We start from the raw sequence: 26,700 nt of genomic DNA on the forward strand, positions 1-26,700 counted from the left end.
CCGGTGCTCAAACGCGGTAAAAACCCGCTTGTTATGGATAGCTATCGGCCCATCAACCTAACCAACGTTCTTTGTAAGCTTCTGGAATGTATGGTGTGCCAGTGGTTGGTTGGGTCCTGGAGTCATGTGGCCTTCTGGCTCCATGTCAGGGTGGCTTCCGCCAGGGTGGCTCTACCACTGATAATCTTGTGTCCATCAAGTCTGCCATCCGAATAGCCTTTTCCAGTTGCAAACACCTGGTTGCTGTCTTTTTTTATTTATAAAAGCATATGACACGACCTGGCGACATTATATCCTTGCCACATATACAGGTGGGGTCTCCAAGGCGGCTCCCGATGTTATCCAAAATTACGTGTTGCTTCGTACTTTCCGTGTCCAGTTGATGCTTCCCATAGTTCCATCCATATCCAGGAGAATGGGGTCCCGCAGGGTTCTGTATTGAGTGAGTTTCTGATTTGAGTGGCCATTAATGGTCTAGCAGCAGGTGTAGGGCTGTCCGTCTCACCTTCTCTGTATGCAGAAGACTTTTGCATTTCGTACTGCTCCACCAGTACTGGTGTTGCTGAGCGTCGCCTACAGGGAGCCATCCACAAGGCGCAGTCATGGTCTCTAGCCCACGGTTTCCAGTTTTTGGCTGCAAAGTCGTGTATTATGCAGTTCTGTCTGGGTCATTCTGTTCATCCGGAACCAGAACTTTACCATGACGACAATCCACTCACTGTAGTGGAGACATATCGATATTCAGGACTGGTTTTTGATGCTTGATTGAATTAGTTTCCTCATCTTCGTCAGCTTAAGAGGAAGTGCTGGAGCATCTCAGTGCCCTTCGCTAACTGACAACACCAACTGGGGTGCAGATCGCTTTACACTGCTGCAGCTCTTACAGAGCCCTTGTTCAATCCTGTCTTGACTATGGGAGTCTACCGAGCGGGGTGGCGCAGTGGTTCGACACTGGACTCGCATTCGGGAGGACGACGGTTCAATCCCGCGTCCGGCCATCCTGATTTAGGTTTTCCGTGATTTCCCTAAATCGCTTCAGGCAAATGCCGGGATGGTTCCTCTGAAAGGGCACGGCCGACTTCCTTCCCCATCCTTCCCTAATCCGATGAGACCGATGACCACGCTGTCTGGTCTCCTTCCCCAAAACCAACCAACCAACCAACTATGGGAGTCTGGTTTATGGTTCGGTGGTGGCCTCAGCATTGCGTTTACTAAACCCGGTGCACCACTGTGGCGTTCGCCTAGTGCCAGGAGCTTTTAGGGCGAATCCAGTGACCAGCATCCTGGTGGAGCCTGGAGTCCCTCCTTTGCAGGTTAGGCATGCACAACTGCTGGCCAGTTACGTTGCACATGTTCGTAGTTCTCCTGCGCATCCGAATTAATCTCCTTTTCCCACCCATGGCAGTTTATCTCCCACCTTGGCGGCCCAGGTCAGGGCATCAAAAATGGCCAATTGCATCGGTCCCCTAGAAATTAGAACTACTTAAATCTAACTAACCTAAGGATATCACACACATCCATGCCCGAGGCAGGATTTGAACCTGCGACTGTAGCGGTCACGCGGCTCCAGAATGTACCGCCTAGAACCGCTCGGCCACTCTGGCCAGCGTCAGGGCTTCCAATTGCAGTTTGTGTCAGTCTAATCCCTTCTTTCCGAACTGGGGTCCTTGCCTTTACCACCTATCCTTGAGGTCCATTCACATATACCTCCATGGTGTACGCCTATGCTGCGGCTTTGCCTGGACCTTTCACATGGCCCTAAGGACTCCGTTAACCCCACTGCTCTCCGCTGCCACTTCCTCTCGATTCTTGGCATATACCAGGTCCATGAAATGGTTTACATCGAGAGCTCGATGGCTGATGATCATGTCGGCTTCATGTATGTGCATGGAGGACATGTTGAACAGCATTCCATCCCCGATGGCTGCAGTGTTTTCATTGTCGAGCTGGTGGCTACATCTCTTGCTATTGAGCACATCTGTTCATGCCCAGGGAAGTCATTTCTGCTGTGTACTGACTCCTTGAGCAGCCTACAAGCTGTCGACCAGTGCTACCCTTGTCATCTTTGGTAGCGACCATCTGGGAGTCCATCTATGCCCTGGAACGGTCCAGTCGTTCAGTGGTGTGTGTTAGGATCCCAGGTCACTTCGGAATCCCAGGCAACAAACTGACGGACTGGCCAAAGAGGCTACGCGGAAAACGCTTTTGGAGATCGGCTTCTCTGCAACTGAAGTGTGTTCAGTACTACACCACAAGGTTTTGCGTCTTTGGGAGACGGACTGGCATAACAGTATGCACAACAAACTGTGCGCCATTAAGGAGACTACGAATGTATGGAAGACCTCCAAGTGGGCCTCTCGCAGGGACTCTGTGGTTCTCTGTTGGCTCCACATTGGCCACGCTTGGGTGACACACGACTACCTCCTGCGCCGCACTGACCCACCTCAGTGTTGGTGAGGTGTCCAGCTGACAGTGGGTTTTATCATTCTATATAAGTTTTCACACATGTCCCCTGTCCCTTTGTGTCCTCCACCCTAGTGCTTTTAGGCTGGATGTTTTGATGTGTCGCAGAGTGGCTGGCTTTTCCTTTTTATTCTCGTGGTTGGCCAGCCACGGTCATCTGCTCTTGTTTTTAGCCCTTCTACCTGTTTCTTGCTTATCTCTGTGGTTTTTTTCCTGTTTTGTCTATAGTAGTGTGGGCTGTCGTCCTGTCGTTCTTCTGGTTCTGCAATTCTCCTGTACTTGTACTGTAAATCTCCTTTCTTTTCTTCTTTCCCTTGTGTAATTATTTTACCGGGAACAAGGGACTGATGACCTTGCAGTTTGGTCCCTTCTCCCTCTCCTTTAAACCAACCATCCATATGAATAAACCCACTCGTATAGCCACCTCCTGTAGTTTGTTCCACAAAGGTAGTGCGTCTTTAAAGGCTCATACAGGGTGTCCAGAAAAGGACTCCCTGATTTCAAAATTAAATATCTCGAAAACAAAGATCGATAGAGGAATGCAGTAAATGGTATGTTTATTGTGAAAGCTGTAAGTAGTTTATACAGCAGTTTGAAATAATAGTTCCAAAAGCTGCTAACAGATGGCGCTGTAATCGTCATACGTAATGCCTAGTATAAATAGTGATCTGAAGCCCAGAGCGATCAGTTCCACTATTGAAGCGTGAAAGGAGGTTAGCGTACCGAAGGAAGAGATTAAAACCATGTACTCCGTTGAACAACGCGTTTTTCTGGTGGTAGAGTACCACAGGTTAGAAGAGAGTCCTACGGCAACAAGGCGAAGTTTTCAAGCACGGTTTAATGTTCCAAAAGGACCCGATGTGAAAACTATTTGTACGCTCTTCGCAAGATTTCTACGAACAGGCAGCGTAACTGATGATCTAGTGGGGCATGTTGGCCACAAGCAAACTGCAGTTACGCCTGAAAATATCACCACAGTTTCTGGAATTATTCAGCGAAATCCAATGTCATCCGTCCGTAGAATTGCATCTGAGACTGGTTTGAAGCATTCCAGCACGCAGAAAATACTGAGAAAGGGCCTACACATGTTTCCATTCAAAATTCAAACGCACCAGGCCATACCCGTACGAGCTGTGCAACGAAGGGTTGCCTTTGCTAATCAGATGCTCACAATGATTGATAGTGAAGGATTTGATGTTGGCTGCATCTGGTTTACAGATGAAGCACACTTCCAGCTGAATGGGTACGTGAATAAGCAGAACTGGCGATTTTGGGGTTCCGAAAAGCCATATTGGTGTGAACCGAAACCCCTGTATTCTCCTAAAGTTACTGTGTGGGCTGCAGTATGCATCAGAGGCATTATTGGCCCTTTTTTCATTCGAGAAACGGTCACTGATGCATGTTACGTTGCAATTTTGGAACAATTTGTTGCCACACAGCAAGCGTTGGAGGATCGACCAGGTACTGAATGGTTTATGCAAGACGGAACCCGGCCACATCGGACTGAACAAGTGTTTCGCTTTCTTGAGGAATACTTCAGGAATCGAGTCATTGCTTTGGAATATCCCAAATTTACTGGTGCAGGCATGGATTGGCCTCCATATTCGCCGGATTTGACTCCCTGTGACTTTTTTTTGTGGGGCACAGTGAAAGACATGGTCTACCCAAAGCACCCCGCCACACTGGACGAGCTTGAATCGGCAATCTCTGTGGCATGTGAATCCTTCGGTTGAGACACTACGAAATGTGATGGCGAATTTCATTCTTAGTTTGCGCCACCTCTGTAGTGCCAATGGTGAACATTTTGAAAACATTGTGATGTGATTGTTTGCAAAGATGGTTTTCATACGATTATTTCACTTACGTATGCTGATATGAGATGTATAGCATACAGTGCCATCTGTTAGCAGCTTTTGTAACTATTATTTCAAACTGCTGTATAAACTTCTTACAGCTTTCACAATAAACATACCGTTTACTGCATTCCTCTATCAATCTTTGTTTTCGAGATATTTAATTTTGAAATCAGGGAGCTCTTTTCTGGACACCCTGTAAGAATAAGACTGCATGAATGCTGCTTTTATCTGGGTTAATTACTTTCAGTAGTCTGTTCAGTCAGTTTCTCTTCTATGATCATCTTGTAGTGTAATCCACCATCAGCCCCACATACTAAGCATGTGAAGTTATGGATTCGTATCAAGATCTGCCTGGCGATACTACAGACTTCAGAGCCTGTGCAGGTATCCATTCAGATTTAGGGACACCTGTCTGGTAAACACAGAGTGCTTCCTTGCTGTCAGCTAGTTCCTTGTTTACAGATTTTACTTGGTTGTTAAATGTAGCTCACCACTGTGCAAAATCTTCCCAGAGTTAGGTTTTAATCTCATAAAATCCATTTTCTAGGTTTCCACTAATTTAGTGTCAGTGCAAGCCTGAAATGATTCTTTTGTAACGCAAATTGATCATTTTGTCGTGTTCCAGAGAGTTATTCGCAATATGGACTGCCAATTCTTTAACTTTTCCGGAAAAGGTTTCATGGCACTGGTGAATTTGTGATTAAGTGTGAAACTGCATCCAGCAAGTGCTGATGTGTTGTCTTTAACTCAGCTAATCTGATCAGCTAAGTTGGCATGAAATTCAGAGATATTATTGCATAACACAGAGTTAGATTCTAAAATTTTGCCCCCAGTTTGTTATGAGACTCGCATATCTCGTGTATGGCAGTTTGAGCATTGGTTGAATCATTTTTAGTCTGCAAGTTTTTTCCTGTTTTTCAGACATTGCCTCCTGTTTCTTCAGTACCAGTTCAACCTCTGTGGAATAATTCAGGTAGCAGAGCTGTAAGAGGTTGGTCCATAGTGGCTGGTTCAGTATCCTCCATGACTGTCTGAACATTACCTTGTCCTAGAGTTTCCTTTTTAAGCTTTTATACGTCGTTACCATACCAAGTTAAACTCAATGAAACATTAAAATCTCCTTTATTGGACAGCAACAATAACATTCAAATACACTGAAAAGGGCTAAATATTGCAACAATTAGATTACCTCTGAATAACTGAATGAGAAACTATGTAACAGTGCTTCCTCGCACAATTCTTGTTCTGTAATTGATACCAACTACTACTATGCTATAAGAATGGAAGAATGCCAATTTGTACTAAATTCTGAACAATTTATCTATCCTTGGAACTGAGAGGGAATGACTAAAATGAATTCTCCATGCTTATAATTTTCAGCAATGTAGCTATCCAGTTTTCTGTCCACTGCTGTCTTGTAATTGCCCTTGTCTATGTCCACCAATAATAGAAGAACTATGAAATAAACGTTTTATATATTCATTAGTTACATCAGTGTTGCAACTATAATTTTACAGTCTAATAATAATTTTGTGGGTTTAATTGACTTTGTTCTTAATGTCTGACTTGATGGCTGATAAGGCTGTGCTGTGTGCAAGGCACGCCAATTTTGCAGTTTATATTGGTCTAATTTGTTGAAACTTGTCAGAAATATTCTTCATCGAAGGCAGGTTTGGTAGCTTCCCTCAAATTGCTAATATGCCATGCCAAGACTTGGTAACAAGAGGGGAAATTATTCTCAGTTATAAATTAGAATTGGCATTTTAGTTTTGCACAAAAGCTCGCTATGTGCCAACACTAATAAGTCTGGTGTTTGGAACTTGCACTGAAGCATGAAATACTAAAACAGCATCCTCCTGTTTCCAATACCCAGGGAATTACTGAAGCCTTACTGTATTCAGTCTCTTGTAGTTCTTACTAAAAATTAGATCCATTGCTGATCTTCTTCATTTAAACACACACAGTTCCTGCCTGACGACCTCCTCTTGTGTGTACACTGTTTCCCAGGATCTTCACAAACTAGTCAGCATGACAGAACAAACTAACTCCATTACAGTTTTTGGCAATTTCCTGCAACTCTTCTTCCTTACTCTAATCTTAAGGTATTGTTTCTTTCTGCACTGTTCTCATGAATTGATGAAACCACTGTACTTCTAAATGACAGCTGCTTTCACCCTCTCCACATTCCCAGTCCAGCTACCTTTCCTCCTGTTACACTATCACTTCCTTTATCTTTGTCCAGATTAGGTGCATCTCAGCATCTACATACACAGACTCCTCATTTTCCTCCTCCATATTTCCATTGGTGGTTTAGTAACTTCAGAATATTATTTCAACATCTGCATGATTTCCTATACATACTAAACTTCCTTTCTTACATTATTTTTATCCTGACATTTTTTCCTCGTGTCTCTTTTCTTAGCCTTAACCATTCCACAGAGGATCTTGATACTCTTTTAACTATTCTCTTCTGTTATTTTTGTCGACTATTCCATCCATTCCTCTTCTTCCTGACTGTCTCCCCTTTCTCCTCCTCCTCCTCCTCCTCTCTCTCTCTCTCTCTCTCTCTCTCTCTCTCTCTCTCTCTCTCTCTCTCTCTCTCTCTCCTCCTGCCCCCTCCTCCTTCCTCCTCCCTCAGTACTCTCTTGAAACCCTATACAGAATGTTTTTCTTTTCTATGCAGCTCTCCCCCTTTCTCTTATCATACACAAGGGTGTTTGTTTCAACTTTCCTTGCCACAGGTTCTTCCACAATTTTTTTCTGCTACTTCCACCATCACTGTTTTGAAACTTCCTGATTTCTCTTCTGACTTCATTTCATCCATTGATATACTACTCATTACTTTCTTGAAAATTCTTCTTTGTGTTTCTTTTCTTTCAACTTTCACATTATCCGTGTTTCTTGTCTTTTATCCCCCATTTCCTCTTTAATCTCTGTCGCTGATTAAATCTCTCTTGCTGTTCTTTTTGTGTACTGGTCACATATTATGTAGCCTACCACAGATTCTCGACAAATCATGGCTCTACCATGTTACCTTATGACCAGGTGTTGCCTACTGCTAGTCCATTCCTTTTACAGAAGTCATTACAATTGTCTTGTCCACGTATCCATTTAGCGCGCTCATTATTGTGCTCTTCTGTCATGTTACATGTCTCCACATTTCCTCTTCAAAGTCCTGCTCCTCTTTAGGAGAACATCCAACTTGTGGTGTATATACTCCCAGAATTTCCAAACAATCTCCTTCACTATCACTTTGACCATCTTCCTGTCACTTACTCCCTTCACCACCTCTTTAAACCCTCATCTGTGGATCTCTACCAGAAATTGGGCAAACCTGTGACTATTTGTGCCACTTTTCTTTGGATGCATTAAATATCCGCGAACAATATTCTAAAATGTAGTCTTTAACAGTATACATAAGCAATCTTGTCTCTGTAGACTGATAGTATTTCCATAGTATTCTACCAAAAATCCAAAGTCTGGCGTTTGCAACAATATTCTGAAGAGAATAGATTGCTACTCGCCATATAGAAGAAATGTTGTCACAGACAGGCATAATGAAAAGGCTGCTAAATATCTAAGCTTTAAGTGAAAAGGCCTTGTCCTGAATTAGAAAACATGCATGCAGGAGCCTGCGACAGCTTTCTCTAGGTGCTGAAGCCAGATGAAATATCAGAGAAAGCTATTTTCGAAACCCGTGCTGGTTGGTGTGGATGGGAGGTCATTCTGTTAAAAGGTACCTCATTGTGTTTTAACTAAGAGCATCTACTAAAACTGATGGACGTAAATGGTATTGGGCAGTAATTGCTACCCATCTTGAAGATGGGTGTGACCTGTATTTTGTTTGTCACTGAACATAGTTTTGTATTCGTGCAGTCTATTGTAGCTTGTTAAAATGGGAGCTTACTCTGCTCAGTATTCTGTATAGACATAGGCTGGCATTCCTGCGGCCTTGCTTAATCTTCATGATTTCAGTTATTTCTCAACACTACTGACACTAATATTTGTGTTAGTCATCCTTGCAGTGGTGACGGAATTAAACTGGAGTTGTATTTCTACGTCTTCCTTTGCAGAGGGACATTTGTAAACTGAATTATGGGTTTCTGCTGTTGCTTTGCTAGCTTCAGTTTCAGTTGCTGTGCTTACACGAGTGGCTGTACACTAACTTAAGTGCCACTGGCAACCTAAAAATGTATGACTAATTTCCTTAATATTTATGAGAGATCTTTTGATAAGATTCCACTAGGTGCTCATTGAAGGTTTCACATTCTCCCCTTTTGACAGCCATATATGTTTGTTGTATCTCTATATCTGTAGACCACAATACTTTCACACCTAGTTATGCAGTAGCCTCTCTCCCGAAGTTCCTTTAGAGACTGTGTGCTATAGTGTGTCCCTCATATGATGAGCCGTTCTTCTGTGTACACATCTACCTAGTGCATGTTTAACTAGTCTTACTGCACTACATGCTCCTACACTCACGTAAATGTTTCAAGCTTCCCTCTGAGATGTGATATGCCACTTTAACTTTCTGGACATGTAAATCAATCTCCTTGTTCTAGTTGCTCTGTTTACTTCAAAAAGCTGCAGTTGTCACTGATACCAGTTTCAATGTGGACAGTCCTCAAAAAAGTCAGGTGTGCATGTTGCCATCAAGACAAAAGTTTTGGAAGTACTCATGATGAATGTATTAAATCAAAATAATTTTCAGGGAAAGCATGTAGTGTTTCAATGGACGTCGTCGCTATGCGCACCACTAACAACTGCAATTATCTCAATCAAGTCTTAGATTATTTAAATCTCCTCCAATGATGACAGAATGGTCTCACTGCTGTCAATTTTGGGTTTTAGCCATCTTTCTGCACATTGAGGTTTTAATGGTTTCCTGTGTGGGACACTTTCTTTTGATCTGTCACTAATACTTTGGGACATTTTGCAGCTTTCGTTGCCCGGATTGGGTGAGGAGTCAATTAAGCTAGAAGAGATTTGTGTGAACCCCCTGACACATTTAGGGGGACCCTACAGTTCATAACCTAATGATGAGAGCCCAGGAAGTCACAGCTTAGCTTGTTGCAGAATCATCGATGTCACTGGTCCAAGCCTTCTACTTGGCTGAGGAAGGGATCACAAATCTGTCATGGGGACATTGCTGCAGCCAGTGGGGCTGCTCTTCTCTGCCAGTGATGGGAATGGACGAAGTATGACGTTGGAGTACAGATGATTTGAATTGTTCATTACACTGTGCCATAATCTGCAGTTGATTGCACCCTGTGTTCTCTGTGATAGCCAGAACACCTTCAGCATGTTGAATGAGGCCATCAGGCATACACAGTCCATGAGGTGGTCCTTTTGAATTCCCAGTCATTAATAAACACCTACTATTTTGCAATTGCTCCTGTCACATTGGAACAATTCATCGTAATTTCTTTCCAAAAACTGTAGTGAAAACGTGTTTCGAAGTCAGTAAATTTTTTTCTGGATTTGAGACTGCATTGTCAAAATGTAAAACTACCAACGTTTCAGTCACTGTTGCAGGTGACCTCCTTCAGGGTGTTTTTCTTTATTGCTGAATGAGAGAACTTTTTTCCTTATATACCTGCAGACATTGCTGTTATCTAATTTTGGTAGGCTGTTACGGACGACTGGAAGGGATGCTAGAAGTTCCTTATTGGTGTTATTATTATTTCTTTTCATTGGTGGAAACCTGACATTTTGATTGGTGTTTGTATTACTGCTTGTGATTAGTGGAAATTGGCGAATGGAAAACCAGGCAGCAGTTGTGACGTGGCATTGTTTTCCTGCTCTCTAGTGCCGGCTGAGGTGCGCCAGCACTCTTATATACCTGTGGTCGCTGCAGTCTCCCATGTGCCTCTGTGTGTTGCTTCATGTGAGCTGTTGTCTAGTAAAGCTGTTATTGCTGGCAGCCAAGATGTTCGAAGTCTGTACCCGTATTCTCTCTTCATGTTAGTGGATAACTTTCCTATTTCTATTGGCACTCTAATTTTTCTCCTGAAAGTAAGAGGCTGTTTTGCCAGTACCTGAGATTCAACTAAACAGATGTGTTTGATGCACTCATCCTGGTGTCCTGCCACCACTGACTTGGTATGTTGTCATAGTCAGATATATCTGTAGTGTTCAGGTATCTATGTGGTGATAAGTTACCCCGTCTCACCTACATACACTAATCCACATTTGCACCTAATTTTGTAAAACTCCAGCAGCATGTAGTTTGTAAACTAAATCTTTCGTTGTGTGAAGAACATCTTTTATTCTGTTGCTGTTTTGGAAAATTGGCTTGATGCCTGCTATATATGCGTCCTCTCATCACCACACTATGCAGAAGAAATTAGATGTGCAAACTTTAACAAAGAGGGCTCACGGGATCAGCAATGAAGAACATCCAAAGGGTGGACTAGAAAATGTAAAGTCCATTTTTGGTGACAATGGTTATGGGATGGAACTACGGCGACAATGGAGACAATAGAGGAGATCAGTAGGAGGTACCAAACATCTCTCTATTACCATATGTTCAAAGGTGTCACTGAATGGGTGGGCAAAATTCTCCACTGAACAGGCGTCAAGCCCATTTCAGAAGCAGCAACAGAATTAAAGATGTTCTTCGCGCAACAAAAGATGCAGTTGACAAACTGCATGCTGCTGAAGTTTACAAAACCAGGTGCGAATGTGGATTAGTGTATGTAGGTGAAATGAGTTGACCCATCAGCACACAGATATCTGAACACCCAAGATATATCTGAGTAAGACAACACACCAAGTCAGTGGTGGCAGAACATCAGGATGAGTATGGTAAACAGATTGATTTTAATGAAGTTCGCATACTGGAGAAACAGCCTCTTATTTTCAGGAGGAAGATTAGAGAGGCAATAGAAATAGCCAAGCAACCTGCCAACATGAACAGAGAAGATGGGTACAGACGTCAGACGTCTTGGCTGCCAGCAGTAACAGAATTGCGGGACTACAGCTCACATGAAGCAATACACAAAAGTGTGCAGGAGACCGCAGGGGTTACAGGTACATAGGGTACTGGTGCACCTCAACCAGTGCTAGAAAGCAGGAAAACCACCCCACATCATAACTGCTGCCTGGTTTTCCATTTGCCAATTTCCACCGATCGTAAGTAGTAATGCAAACACCAATCAGAACGTCGGGTTTCCACCAATGGAAAGAAATAATAAGAACACGAATAAAGAACTTCTAACATCCCTCCCCTTCATCATTAACAGCCTATCAGAATTAGATAGCAGCCACCTTGCAGGTATATAAGGAAAAAGTTTTCTCATTCAGCAGTTAACAAAAACAACCTGAAGGAGGTCATTTGCAAAAGTGACCAAAACGTTGGTAGTTTCACGTATTGACAACGTAGTCACAAACCCAGAAAAATTTTTTTGACTGTGACAATGGCCACGGAAGCCTACGTTTGTGTGTTTCAAAATGTCCATTGGTGTTTAGTCTGAAAGGATTTTTACTTTAGTCTGCAGTTACTCTGTACTTGCTAATTAACAGTATGTCACAATGGCTATAGTGAAACTGAATTGGGTTAGACTTGTTGAAGTTCACAGAAAGGGAACTGAGAGTAAACCCCTTGAGAATTTCGAAAAGTATCAAATGCATTCTTGAATATCATCCCTACCAGTCAAAAGTGCAAATGTCGTCAACAAATATTGCTCATTTATGCTCACTGATTACTGCTATAGGCAGGCTGTTAGCTTGATTCTGAATTAAAAATGGACTTGGGGAAGAAACCTGAGGAAATAGTCACTTACATAACAAATATACCCATCTGCAGTCCATTGTTTACAAAATTACTTCCTCTTTGAAGTTAGATTTCAGTAGGTTACATATTGATCAACTGACATAGTGCCGAGCTTTCTTAAATAAAACATTTTGATCAACACAATCATAGGCTTTAGTCAGATCACTGACAAATAGTTGTTTAGGAATGTGCAAGATGTCATTTACAAATGTGGAAAGATCCTTTGAGTTGACACATTTTTAAAAGCAAAATGGTTTTCTGTAAATGTTCCCATGTGATAAAAATATTTGACTATCTTTGCAGGGAATAATTGTAAAGTACTTGCGAAAATGAGACTACATGAAATTGGTCTCTCTCTGTGGGAAGTGTTTCCAAAGAGCTATTCAACCATAAATAAAAACATTGTCACAAATCTGAGTGCTTATTCTGAGGGTTCATCTTGTAGTATTTATATTGAGATACATTTACAAGTAGCTAAAATGGAAAATTTACAATAAAGGTGTGGAATAAAACCTGTACTAAAGAGAACATTGGAGGTTAAGAGACCAATTAGTCAAGAGATTTTAATTTCACGCTCCATTGTCATAAGAAAATATAAGTAGTGTGCTTTACGCGAGAACAAAACAATGTAAAATAATACTGTGAAACTTAATAGCATACTAATCATTTTGTCTCAATGTCATAAAGTAAAAAATAAATTTTTGAACATTTTGTTTTCAGACCGCTGAATCGGTAAAAAAGGCTCGAAGTATGTTGGAGTACAGTGAAGAATCTATTCAAGTTCCTCGAGTGTTGGTGGGGAAAGTCATTGGAAAGAATGGCAGGATCATTCAGGAAATTGTGGACAAAAGTGGTGTGGTAAGTTTGTTTTTAACCATTTAAACACAAGTCATAACATGCCACAAGAAAAGTGAATTTTTTAACAATGAATACCTAACTTGATTATATCAAAATGTATTCTTTAAATCTTTGATCATTCACAGCAAATAAATGAAAAGATAGATCGGGCTTTAGAGTTCTAGAATTCATCGGGTAGAAAATAATTGTCCAGCAAGTGTGTTTTTAGCAAGCCCCCAATTTTTTAAGAATGAAACTCACATGTGTGTGTGTGTGTGTGTAAAAAAAAAAAAAAAAAAAAAAAAAAGCTTCAAACATCTGATTACTTCACAAATGGGTTAATGTGTTAAATACTGGATGAATATAGTCTGTGTAATTTTGCACTCCATTTTAAACAAAAACAGTATATTCGTACATGTCGATGTTTGATGTCATCTCGTGGACTATTTCTCTTACATTGATTGTTTTGCAGGTACATTCAGAGATACATATAGATACTGTCTGCAAAGGGTACTTACTGCAAATAGTTAGTAGTAAGAAAGTTATAAATTAAAACGTGATGCTGAAGTTTTACTGTGTGAACAAGGAAAATGTAGTAAGCAATAAACTGTGTGTACTCATTCTGATTACGAAGACTTGGGTGAGGCATATTTGCAAGGTTGGTTTGACTACACTTCAGAAATTTCTCTGGGGAGCTCATACATTCCCTCCACACAGTCCTGCTCTCTCCCTATGCAATTCTGAGGGAAGGCACTTGTGGCCGTTTATTTAGACACCTGGGTACAATCATGGTTATGTAGGCAGCTGCAAACATTTTGCCGTGAAGGCACTGACCACCTTATCTCAAACTAACCTTTGAAATAATCAGCAGTTTACTTGCTTGCCTTCCATCTGTCTCAGTTACATTTGACTGCTCCTTATAACAAGTATGGTGCATTTATAACCAAACAGCATAAACTGTCACACCCAAGAACAACAACAAACTCTCAGAAATAGGTGAGGCTGCTGCCGGAGGTGATTACGAATGACCAGTAAACACTCTCAAGCTGAACTGCTTTATATTTCCCCTAAACAACAAGTTGGGAGTAGTTCAAAATTCCCTTAGATTTTATGTATTTCAAATGTAAAATAAATTTCCTTACAATGATAAAAAGTGAAGTTTAGGTTTTCATATCCCCAGAAGTGGTTGTGGGATAAACCTGAAACTTTTCACACAACAACTTGTTAATACGAGGTCTTTGAATATAAAATTTCAGGCTGCTCCTGCTTTCCAGTAGAGTACAGATTAAGTGCAAAGTTGACCATTTTTGTGCATGGCCGAAAATTGGTATTTTTAGCCCACTTTCACAAAAAGTTTCCCGTGAACTCTTACACCATTTTCATTTTAAGGACCCTGTTCTAGACCACCTAAAAAACTAGTTTTGGTTTTGCAATATGAGCACATAAGAGCTTAAAAAGCAATGACAGGGTGGAGTTGCATTAAAAATATGCCCGTATTCCATCGGTACTCAAATCTGACATTTTATTATCTTAGAAGATTGTTTAGTACACTCTGGGGATGGCAGTATTATAAATCCTGATTGCTAGGAAGTGAGATTGAGTCAGAAGAAATGAAAACATAAAAAAAAGGGGGTGTCTCATGTCGAAAGTCATCATGATGTATTTCAGCCTGTTTTTCTGCTAAAGGTAGTACAGAATCATGCAGGTTATAAGCTTGATGTTCAACTGTGTGATACCAAGGCATTGGAGATTATGGTAGTAAAATCGTTGTGTAACAGCTGCAACACACTCGCTTGGTTTGTGGTTTATGTGATTAAAGCATCCTTCTGCTCAGTGGAAGTATCAGATATTTCCAGCCAAATAGTCTTTTTCATAATTACATGCAGCATATTGTCCTGGCTGGAGGTCCACTATAAATATCTCTCTTTCAATCTGCCACTAATTTTGTCCAGAAAAGATGGTGCATCATCTGAAGCTCCACTGGTTTGAATGAGTGTTTCATCAGTTTTCTCCAGTTCCCGCTAGGGTATGCCAATGTTTAAACCACTCTTCTCGTAAAGCTTTCTTTTGTTCAATTTCTTATTTGCTGATGAAATCAAATTTAATGCCATTAATGCTTGGTGCAAAAGTGAAACAGAGCTACATGTGTAAGAATCTGCTTATTAGTTAGTCATTGTGAGCTTGCTGTGTCTACTAATTGCTTTTTTGTATCTCCAATCCCATCATAAAGTGATTTTTCATGACTTGTAGCAAAAAATTCCATTCTGTTCTCATTCCAAAGTGTATTTTATTACAGGACAAATATAGAATTTTTGAAATTTTGTATTGGGCACTGGAGGCATCACTGAAATCATAAATGTAGGGATATCTGAGCAAACTGTGCTAAGTTTTTAAGGAGCTCTTGATAAAATTTGCACATTAGTTACATCAGGTCCCAGACAATCACTGACAATGCCAAATCCAATGGATTCTACATTCTGATTTTGGTGGAAACAAATGACAAATAGGTGGAGTGTTTCTTGACTACACTGATGGGAAAAAATCGCAACACCAAAAAGTTATTAATGTAGGTAATGAAATTTCATTTGTCTAGCTAAAATTCAAAGATGGAAAATGCAGAAGGCGATGTAACATTGTGAGAAGGATAGCTGTTACTCATCATATAGCAGAGACCGTGAGTCGCAGATAGGCACAACAAAAAGATTGTCAGAAAATGAGTGTTTGGCCATTAAGACCTTTGTCGGAGATAGTGAGCATGGGCCACAGTCTCTGCCTGCTGAGGCCACACCGTGAGCAGCAGTGCATGATGGGAGATGCAACCTAGTGGTGTGGACGTTTGGAGGAGGCTGTGTCAGGGAGGGATAGCAGGTGGGTGGGAGTCAGTAAGGTGTTGCTTGGGGGGGGGGGGGGGGGGGGGGGGGGATAGGGGGACAAGGTGGAAGAGGATAGGACAGTTTGGTGCAGTCAGGAGGTTAGACGGGAGGCAGGGTGGGTTAATGGAAAAGGAGAGTGGTAAAGAGACTGTGGGTGCATTGGTGGAATAGAGGACTGTGTAGTGCTGGAATGAGAACAGGGAAGGGACCAGAGGGTCAGACAAAGACTAATGAAGGTTGAGATCAGGAAGATTACAAGAACGTAGAATACATTGCAGGGAGAGTTCCCATCTGTGCAGTTCTGAAAATCTGGTGTTGGTGGGAAGCATACAGATGGCACAGGCTGTGAAGCAGTCGTATAAATGCAGAACATAGTGTTGGAGGGCATGCTCAGCAATGGGGTGGTCCAACTGTTTCTTAGCCGCAGTGTCCGCCCCTGGTAGCTGAGTGGTCAGCATGACGGAATGTCATACCTAATGGCCCAAGTATGATCCCCGGCTGGGTCGGAGATTTTCTCCGCCCAGGAACTGGGTGTTGTGTTGTGTTGTTTGTATCATCATTTCATCCCCATCAACGTGTAAGTCACCGAAGTGGCATCAACTCGAAAGACTTGCACCTGATGGGAGGCCCTAGCCACACAGCATTTCCATTTTAGCCAGAGTTGGTCGGTGGCCATTCGTGTGGACACACATCTTGTTGGTTGTCACATCCACATAGAATGCAACACAGTGGTTGCAACTTAGCTAGTAGATCACTTGACCGTTGCCAGAAATCGTTTACAATGGCTAAATTTCTGCCAGTTCTTTCTGCAGTATCACACAAGGAACATCCAGCTTATCATAGCCATTTTTCATAATCTATTTCGAACACAGTGAGGTGATAATAATGGAGTCTTTGTCATCTTACACATTCTTGACTAACATAAACTCACCACATCCAATCTCAGTGGTAACTAATGCCCACAACTGGTACAGCATGTATTTTAAGCAAACCTGATCTGCATCCTCATAATTGCGCTACTAGCACCACTTAAGCGACTGGGGCGAAATTTATACGCAATAATTTCCTGAGAATCATGCTCTATGCAATAGCTGGTGACTGCAGATGCTACTGCTTCTGATCCAGGATGTTTTTACAGCGATGTGTAGCACACATTCTTTAGATTCTAGTCTGAAAAGTGCCTTGCTGAGAAGCTTCTCATAATTTTCACTTGCTGCTGCTGCTGCTGGTGCTCCACTAAACATAAGCTCAACGTTCTGAAGTAGTACACAAATTCAAACTGCCTGCATTGCAACTATATTCTGTTCATCATAAAAATAAATCTGATGAAAACATCACACCATATATTATTCTGTGTTTTCTTGAATGTCATTGGATTTTGTTCCATGTGCAGCAGAAGCAAAGCTGTGTCCATTACAGTCAAGTATGATCATAAGAATAAGTTTTTTATGCTGTATTAAGCACACAGACTTAACAATAATGCAGGACAGCTTTAGTGCCACATTTAACTTGGACAGCACTGGCCGGCCAGCTGGTCCAACTAATCTGCAATGATGTGAGCAGTGCAGTTCAGACATAGACAAGTAGAAAAACAGTACTTCTTCGAATGTCATTTAACTTTTAAAGACAATGAAATAATATTTGGCGAAACTACAGCACTACCGCATCCTTCTTAGGTGACCAGGCAGAAAGCATAAATGCTCTCGTTCTCACCTAACATAGGACTTTTTCACGAATCCTACTTGTAATTAGAATACTAATGTAAACACATGGGAATTTTTCTGAGCAAGCTTTGTGTAATGCAAAAGCATACTGTGGAGATTTCACCGTATTGTTGAATACTGAAGCCACTGAAAGTATTAACTACAGTCAGTCATCTGGTAATCTCTTAGCTCCTTACTTGTCCGAATCTGAGAAAGACAGACGACGAGTCAGTCAACAACAGAATGTATGAAGCCACACAGGCACCGCAGTTTCTCCTCTTCTTTTATGACGCACCATTGTATATCCCACCAGCTTGCAGCAGTTGCATGTGAAAATGCTGCGTGCATTAGTTCCAGTGCACCTGGTAGCTTAACAGTCTTGTTATTTCTCCGACATCCTCTAACTTGGCTCCAGATCAGTTCTGTTGGGTTCATATTGTAACGGGATGGAGGCAGACGTAAAAATGTGGCATTTGTATGGTGTGATAATGATTGTTTCTCATGTTTCTATGACACGTATCGCTCTGGTTCTTGTGAGGCTTCATCTGTGGTATAAAACATAGTCCAAATAAAGTGTCTTTGGTTTCTCACTTTTTTACTAAAAATTAAATTCTTATACTTTCTTAATGTAAACAACCTTTATTAAGTCTTTCATTACATAGTGATAATTAACAATTTATATAAGTAATGAAAACAGGCAATTTGCATGTAATATGTAATTAGAAACAAGACAACGTGTGTTATTCATAAGAAAATGTGATTAATTTTACAATTATGGTATGTAGGTATTTCAAATTGAATGAAAAGAAAGATACCAAAGGTGGGACTTGAACTTGAACCAGCAATCCATGAATTGCACCTGATTATTAGTCTACTATGCTACCGATTCTGCTATATATCCAATATGCATTTGTATCTAAACTGTATCAAATACAATCCCTCGGAAAATTTCAAAGCCAGAATTTTTTGCCCCCCCCCCCCCCCCCCCCTCGAAAATTTTTGAAAGACATTTACAACAACCTATTTCTCGGCACTTCTTAATCGTGTTCACTATGAAGCAGGAAGCACTCCCACATTGCATATTATCAGCATGACAATCACAGCACAACAGTACAGACTGTTACTCTATTGATTTTTTGGATAAAAGCTACATAGCTAAAGCATGATTAATAAAAACCTTGATGCCTGTTAATACATTAGAATGTCTTAAAGTTTCATCACCACTGCCCACAAACTCTACCACAATCTCCAAACTTCTCCTCTAGCTGACAAACCATGTCTCAATGATCTACTACACCTACTCCATGCTCCAAAACTCCGTCCCACCACCACACAGAATCCAGAACCTTAACAGACCTGCAGCACAGTCACGAAACTTTCCTCCAGAAGCATTAATCCCACAGAAATATCAGTCCTTTCCAAAGGCCTCACCTTTTCCCCACTCCCAAATTCAATTGTGCAGGACTTCTCTCCTTCTCCCGGTCCCTACAGTGGACACACTTTTTCGTCACCAATCAGACTCAACCGAAGACCAAGATTGAACTTTGCCTAACACAGTTCACTCCTCCATCCAGCTGTGATCATCCTCCCCCACTGCCCCCATAACCACCCCCTGTTAACTTTCCAGAATTTCTTAACCTCGAACCTTGCCTCACCATCATTCCCCAAATCCTTCAACATTCAAACTAACCTTACATCCACAGAAAGAATTGCAGTCTACCATCTAAAAACTGATCCTGACCTTATAATCCTACATGCGGACAAAGGCTCCACCACTGTTGTTTGAACCGCAAGGATTACTTAGTGGAAGGACTCCGCCAGCTGTCAGATACCTACATACCTTGCCACAGTGACCCCATTCCAGTAATCCAGCAGGATGTCCAGCCACTACCTAAAATCATTAGTGCCGTCCCGGAACCTCTCTCCAGAGTCCCTCTATCTACTCACCCCTAACACGACCCTGCAATACTACCTTCTACATGCTTCCTAAAGTCCATAAACCTAAACACTCAGGATGCCCCATTGTGGCAAGTTACTGGGTCACCTCTGGGAGAACATCTCCTCTCGTAGACCAACACATTCAACCTATTACTCGGAACCTATTCTCCTATATAAAAGGTACCAACCATTTCCTCGACCGACTCTCCAGTTCCTCTCCCTTTACGACACGGTGCCCTGCTTGTCAGTATTGATGCCACCTCCCTGTACACTAACATTCCTAATGCCCATGGCCTTACTGCTATCGAACACTACCTTTTCAGATGCCCTATTGATTCCAAACCAACAACCTCCTTTCTAGTCTCCATGACCAACTATATCCTCACCCACAATTACTTCTCCTTTGAAGGCATTACCTACAAACAAATCCATGGTACGGCTATGGGCACCCACATGGCACCATCCTATGCTAACTCGTGGGCCATCTAGAGGAATCCTTCCTAAAAGCCCAGAATCCTAAACCCCTCACCTGGTTCAGATTCATTGATGACATCTTTGCTATCTGGATTGAGGGTGAGGACACCTTATTCACATTCCTCCAGAACCTCAACAACTTCTCCCCCATTTGTTTCACCTGGTCCTACCTCAACCCAACAAGCCACCTTCCTAGATGTTGACTTCCACCTCAGAGATGGCTACATCAGTACCTCCGTCCATATCAAACCTACTAACCACCAGCAATACCTCCACTTAAACAGCTGCCACCTGTTTCATACCAAGAAGTCCCTTCCGTACAGCCTAGCCACCTGTGGTCGTCACATCTGCAGTGACGAGCAGTCCCTCTCTAAATATACCGAGGGTCTCACTGAAGCCTTCACCAACTGTAATTATCCTCCCATCCATGTACAAAAACAAATCTCCCGTGCCTTATCTTTCCAGTCTCCCAACACCTCCCAAAGTCCCACAGTCTGGCCACAGAGGAACATTCCCTTCGTAACTCAGTATCATCTGGGGCTTCAGCAACTGAATTACATTCTCCGCCAGGGTTTTGATTACCTCTTGTCATGCCCTGAAATGAGAAATGTCCTGCCCACTATCCTTCCCACCCCTCCTACGGTGGTATTCTGCCGTCCACCGAACCTACACAATATACTCGTCCATCCTTACACAACCCCTGCTCCCAATCCCTTACCTCACGGCTCATACCCCTGTAATAGACCTAGATGCAAGACCTATCCCATACATCCTCCTACCACCACCTACTCCAGTCTGGTCACTAACATCACGTATCACATCAAAGGCAGGGCTACCTGTGAAACCAGTCGTAATTTACAAGCTAAGCTGCAACCACTGTGCTGCATTCTATGTAGGCAAGACAACCAGCAAGCTGTCTGTCCACATGAATGGCCACGGACAAACTGGCCAAGAAACAAGTGGAGTACCCTGTTGCTGAATGCGCTGCCAAAAATGATATCCTACATTTCAGTGACTGCTTCACAGCGTGTGCCATATGGATCCTTCCCACCAACACCAGCTTTTCTGAATTGCGCAGGTGGGAACTTACCCTGCAATACATCCCATGTTCCCGTAACCCTCCTGGTCTCAATCTTCATTAGTCATTGTCCTCACCCATCCAGCTCCCTCCCTCATTCCGTTCCAGCACTACACAACAGTCATTTCACCACCACACCAAGTCTTTTTATTTCTCTCCTTTTCCGCTACTCCCCCTACCCCCCCTCCTCTCACCTGCCCTCTGTGTAAACTGCAGCACTGCACTGTCCACCACCCCCACCATACTATCCCTCCTCCTCCCCACCCCTGCCATCTCCTACCCCCACCCAGTCACTGCTCCCATCATGCACTGTTGCTGCTGCTCGCAGTGTGGTTTCAATTGCCTGAGGCTGCAGTCATGTGTGCGAGTTGTGTGTGTGCGCATGAGTGTGTTTTATTGACAAAGACCTCAATGGCCGGAAGCTATAATTGTGAGAATCTTCTTCTTGTGCCTATCTGTGACTCAGTATCTCTGCTATATGGTGAGTAGCAACTTTCGTTCTCTAATATTGTTACATTCCTTCCTGGATTTTCCATTGTTTGATTAAAGTTTCATTTAATGTAACTGAGTAACAACATGACTAATGCATAAGACAGACATACTTTCAAGAGTGTAACAGTATCAATGTACGTGTGCTTCGGCTTCTGACCAATCTTACCATGTGTGTTTGCTTACGTCAGGTTCATTCTTATCATCGGTGAAGAAATAATACCACGGAGCTGACAGAGTATAGATTTGGTGTTTTTCAGTCCTTTTTTATCTACACATGAAATGAACTAAAACAATACCATTTATCTGACACTGCAGAGAAATAGATGGAAATACTCCATAAGTGCAAAAGTATGAGATACTGCGTTACTAGACTGTTTTGGATGCAGCAAAAAATGCCATGTAAATGCAAAAGTGCACGCAGCTGCAGAACATTGTTTTTGCTTACTACATATCTTCCAATGTTTGAAAGCTGTTCCTCGGTTCTGCCTTCAGTTCATGAAAATGGACAGCATTTTACAAGACGTTCTCTTTACTGAGAAAGAATTTGTTTCTCCCCTTAACTGACCATATCAAAGTGGAGAGTCCTTCTCGAGAGTGATTGACAATGGTAAGAAAATTTTTTTGTTGTTTACTTCTCATTAACAGCAGTCCGCTAAAACTCTTAAAATTCAGTAGTAACACAGCTGCTTTATTGTAGCATCACACTTCACTTGTGCGCTTTAGTCCTTACTGCTAAGATGTTTTGAATACCCACTTGATTATAGGTTCTTATGTAAACTGAGAATGAACAACAGGTGAGAACAGTTGCAACAGTGAAGTTACTAACAGTAAGAAAGATTCTATATTCCTTACACAAAATTATTTCTAAAATAAAATAGTTGACACTAGTTCATTTAAGAAACCGATATGTCTTTCAGAAGACGCCTATTGTCCATATGACGATTGTGTGTGTGCAATACTAATAGAATCAAACTGTGGGTCAGAAAACTGCTAAGTTGTTCTCCAATTGTTGTTTTGGATATTGTTTTCTGAAGTTCTGCGTATTCTGCCACACGAACACTAATTGTTACCTAAACAGTAAATGCTTTGCTGCTCATCGACCACTTCCTCTGATTTTTGTTTACATTGGATCTGACCTCGGGACAGTCCACAGCTTAGAGCAGTGCTGTGCAGTCTCCCTCCATCCATCCATCTGCCAACACTAGCGACACACGATCGTGTACGGTGTGCTGAACTACACTGCCTTGAGCTCGTGGGGCACATTTCTTTGATGAGGTTGGTCTACACCATGGACTTACAGGCTGTGAAAGTAGCACTACTTTTACATACCAGTGCAGTTTATTATTAAAAAAAAGCCTATCGATAACTTCATAATGTATAGTTTAGAAAGATATGATGCAGTGTGTTACTGGTTAAATGAAACACAAGGCGAATTGGTTGCATCAAGTTTGGCATCATGTATGAAGCGTGCACACAACCCAAAATGGTTAAGGAAAATCCTTTCCCAGTCATTTTGTATTCTGGCAGCTGCACATGGCAGAATAGAAATGTGATGATATAAAACGCCCTTTTAAGATTAGAAATTGATTCAGGAGCAATGATTATGCAAAAGATTTTGGGAAAGGGTCATACTTGGATGGAATGTGACTCGGTTTAAGTTCTATTGAGTGCAAGCTCGAAAAAGGACGTGAAATTACACTTCCTAGCCAATATGCCTTGACATCTACAGAGCTGAGAAGAAAGCCACGACCTTACAAAATCCATTACCCGGATTACTCCGTTTTTCACTAACTATGCAGAGAAAAGTTTGTGGCTGTATTGCTTAATTAGGCCTAGAAAAGCTGCAAAGAATGAGCGACATGAGGATGCTACAGTACCGTGCAAATGGTTTTATTTACTGAAAGTGCACTTTCAACGATGTGTGGCAAGAAATACCAAGACGTCAGAAAAATTTCTGGGGAAGTTTGCTTCCCAAAACTATACGAAGAAAGACTGAAAATCAGGAAAGACACCTTGGATCATTTACAAGAGATTAAAGCCGTTGTTCCTAAGTATTGTCATTGCTGTTACGACAAAATTTCTTATGAATGATCATCGTCTTGGACTTCGCTGTTTCAGGATTGACAGTGTTGTGTAGTTATTTGTTCGGCAGTAACACACACATTATCAGATCCATGTGAACCGTGTGTATATTTGAAGTTTTTCCATGGATTGTTGTGATAAATCTTTCCAGAATGATCTTGTTTCAGCACCAAAAACTATGTAAAAGTGGTCAGTCATACAGGAGACTGAAAAACCAATACCGTGTAAATAACATCTCTTCCGTAAATAGCAAGACAGTTCCTTGTATCTACAGTAATCGAGCTTTCATAACAGTGTTTTCTTTTTTCACTTTTAAGATCTGGAATGTCATTATAGTGCAACAATGCAAATTTTATATCGTTATGAAATGTATCAGCTATTGTAGACAGCTTTTGTCTCTCCTATAAAATTGTTTCTTCACTGACGGTTGATATCTGTTAATACATTACAGTATCTTAGTTTCATTTAATGTAAATGAATAACAAAATATCTAATACATAAGTAGGACCTACTTCCAAGAACATAACAGTACCAGTGTAAGAATTCATTGGTTTCTGACCAATCGCCACATTTGCATTTATTTACATCAGGTTTATTCTTATGATGAACAGAGTATAATCCAGCTGTTACACACCAGTTTGCCCTAAGTTCACAAAATTTTTAGACGCTGTTTCTGGTCCATTTAGATTCCTGCAGCATGCGTAAATATCCCGTAAACTGCAAAGCAACAATCTTTCCTGCACATGTGTCCTTGTGCCTGAAAGTCTAACTGGTAATAAAGAGCTTTTTTCCATGACACACATTAATCATTTTTCTTAAAAAAAAAAAAAAAAAAAAAAAAAAAAATGTGCTCTACTAGTGGCTTTGGCTGGTAACTGTCATCCTTGTTGATTTTCAGGAAGTGCTGGAATGTTCTTCTCTGCCTTAAGCTTTCAAACAGATTTCATTATCCTTTCTGATATTTGAAAATTTATTGCTGTTTCTCTAATTGTCCAGCTTATAGGTGGCAAGTTTAAAATGTGTGTCTGTTGTTTATGATGAGAGTCCGTCATTTTGCCCTGAATGTGTCAGCACAGTTTCCATATTGCTTGATTCCACTGACTTGTTTGATTTACTGATTTACACACACAGCATTTGCAATTCTCCATTCGCATTCTGTGTCCTTTGAATTTTCTGCTTCACATAGTGAGTCTTACCTCCAGTGCTTACGGTTTCTTTCAGGAGTGAAATACAGTTGATGATAAGATAGTTTGTAACTCTTTATTTGCTGTGGAGTCCTCACCAGACTGTTATGATAAGGGTAATAAAACTTCCTCCAGATATTTATTTAATGCAGTCTTCCATGCCGGATAAATTTTTTGGCTTGACTTTAAATTATGAACAGTCTTCTTCTTCTTCTTCTTCTTCTTCTTCTTCAGAGCAAGAGCCTAATCTGCTGTTTCAGTATGAACTGTCTAAACTCGTGTCTTCTTGTTAAGATTCTTTTTGCCAATGGGATTAAAGCAGTCTTCTTGTAAACACTCATATTCAGTCAGCAACAGAGCTTCATAGCATAGAAAACTTGGGATGTATTGTTCAGATGTGCTTCAGAACATCAGACTAGCATCTTTTGTTGCATGGAAAATTACGTGACAATTTGATGCTCCAGCCTTTGCTCTCCTGCGTCGATTTCTGTTCAATCACGAAAAGCGTTACTTGCAAAGCACCACTGTCTGAAATTGGAGCTAAATTGCAATTTAATGAAATTATGTGCATTGTATAACACCAGAATACAACATTCAACAAAAACATATGATGTAGCTACAAAATAGTAACCAGAACTAGTGTTACAAATTGTCGGTGAAGAAACAATACCGTGTAAGAGGCAAAATAAGAATTTTACACGAGAGACAAAAAACTGTCTAAAACGCCTAATACATTTCACAGCGGCACTAAATTTGTGTTGTATCACTACAAGGAAATATTGAATCAAATAAAAATGTGAAACAAAAAAAATAAGCTTTAGAAAGCTTAATTACAGCACATAAGCGGAATTGTCTCGGTATTTATGCCATGATCTGCTACTTACGCGGTATTTGTCAGTCTCCCGGCATGACTTGACACATTTACATTGGTATTTGGTGCTGAGAAAGCTAGTAAGAACACGTTTTGGAGCATTAATCATTTTTATTGAAAGATTACATAGAAACATTTTAAATAAATATACTGTTCACATAGTTGCGATAATGTCTGCACATTTCTTCAAGAAAAATCCTAAACGCCACTCAAAGCAGCAACATAGAATTACGCTGCACTGATACTCGTCACACAGTTACCTCCGCGATGATTTTCATTCATAAGGAATGTTGTCATAATAACTATGACAATCTTTAGGAAGAACAGGTTTAAGTTATTGTAAATGATCCCATTTGGATTTCATGATTTTCCGTCTTTCTTTGTATACTTTCGGGAAGCAAACACCTCCAAGAATTTTCCTCGGATGCCTCGGTAATTCTTGCCACACCTCGTTGAAAGAGCACTTGTAGTAAATAATACCATTTGGGCAGTACTGTAGCGCCCTCAGGTCGGTAACTGTAGGCTCATTTTTTACAGCTCTTCCAGGCCTAATTGAGTCATATAGCCACAAACTTTTCTCTGCGTAGTTGATGAAAAAGGAATAATCTAGGTAATGGACTTTGTATAGCTGTGGCTTTTTTTTCCCTCGCTTCTTTAGATATCGTAGCGTGTTGGCTAGGAAGTGTAACTTCATGTCCTTTAAGCTTGCACTTAATGTAACTGTGAACTGAGTCACATTTCATCTGAGTATGGCCTTTCTCCAAAAACTTTTGTATAATCAGTACTCCAGTATCAATTGCTAATCTTAAAAGAGCATTTGATAATATCACATTTCTGTTCTGATATGTGCAGCTGTCAGAATACAGAATGACTTGAACGGGATTTTCCTTAATCATTCTGGATAGGGTGTCCACGATGCATGAGGCAAAACGTTATGCAACTAAATCACCTTGGGCTTCATCGAACCAGTAACACACTGCATCACCACTTTCTAAATTATACATTGTAAAGTTATGAACAGCTAAATTTGTTTTATAATAAACTGCACTTGCAATTAAAAATGGAGCTACTTTCA

General features: G+C 41.2%; 1 protein-coding gene across 4 annotated transcripts in view; it reads left to right on the top strand.

The window, feature by feature from the left end:
* Window positions 1-26,700, top strand: part of LOC124612510 (synaptic functional regulator FMR1) — a 237,528-nt gene that overhangs the window by 93,354 nt on the left and 117,474 nt on the right. For all 4 annotated transcript variants that reach the window (XM_047140759.1, XM_047140787.1, XM_047140769.1 and 1 more), the window contains one exon: window positions 12,814-12,951. In XM_047140759.1, the coding sequence (XP_046996715.1) occupies window positions 12,814-12,951 (138 nt within the window). The remainder of the gene's footprint in view (window positions 1-12,813; window positions 12,952-26,700) is intronic.

This window comes from Schistocerca americana, chromosome 1, assembly GCF_021461395.2.
Source record: "Schistocerca americana isolate TAMUIC-IGC-003095 chromosome 1, iqSchAmer2.1, whole genome shotgun sequence".
In the NCBI taxonomy this organism is placed as follows: domain Eukaryota; kingdom Metazoa; phylum Arthropoda; class Insecta; order Orthoptera; family Acrididae; genus Schistocerca; species Schistocerca americana.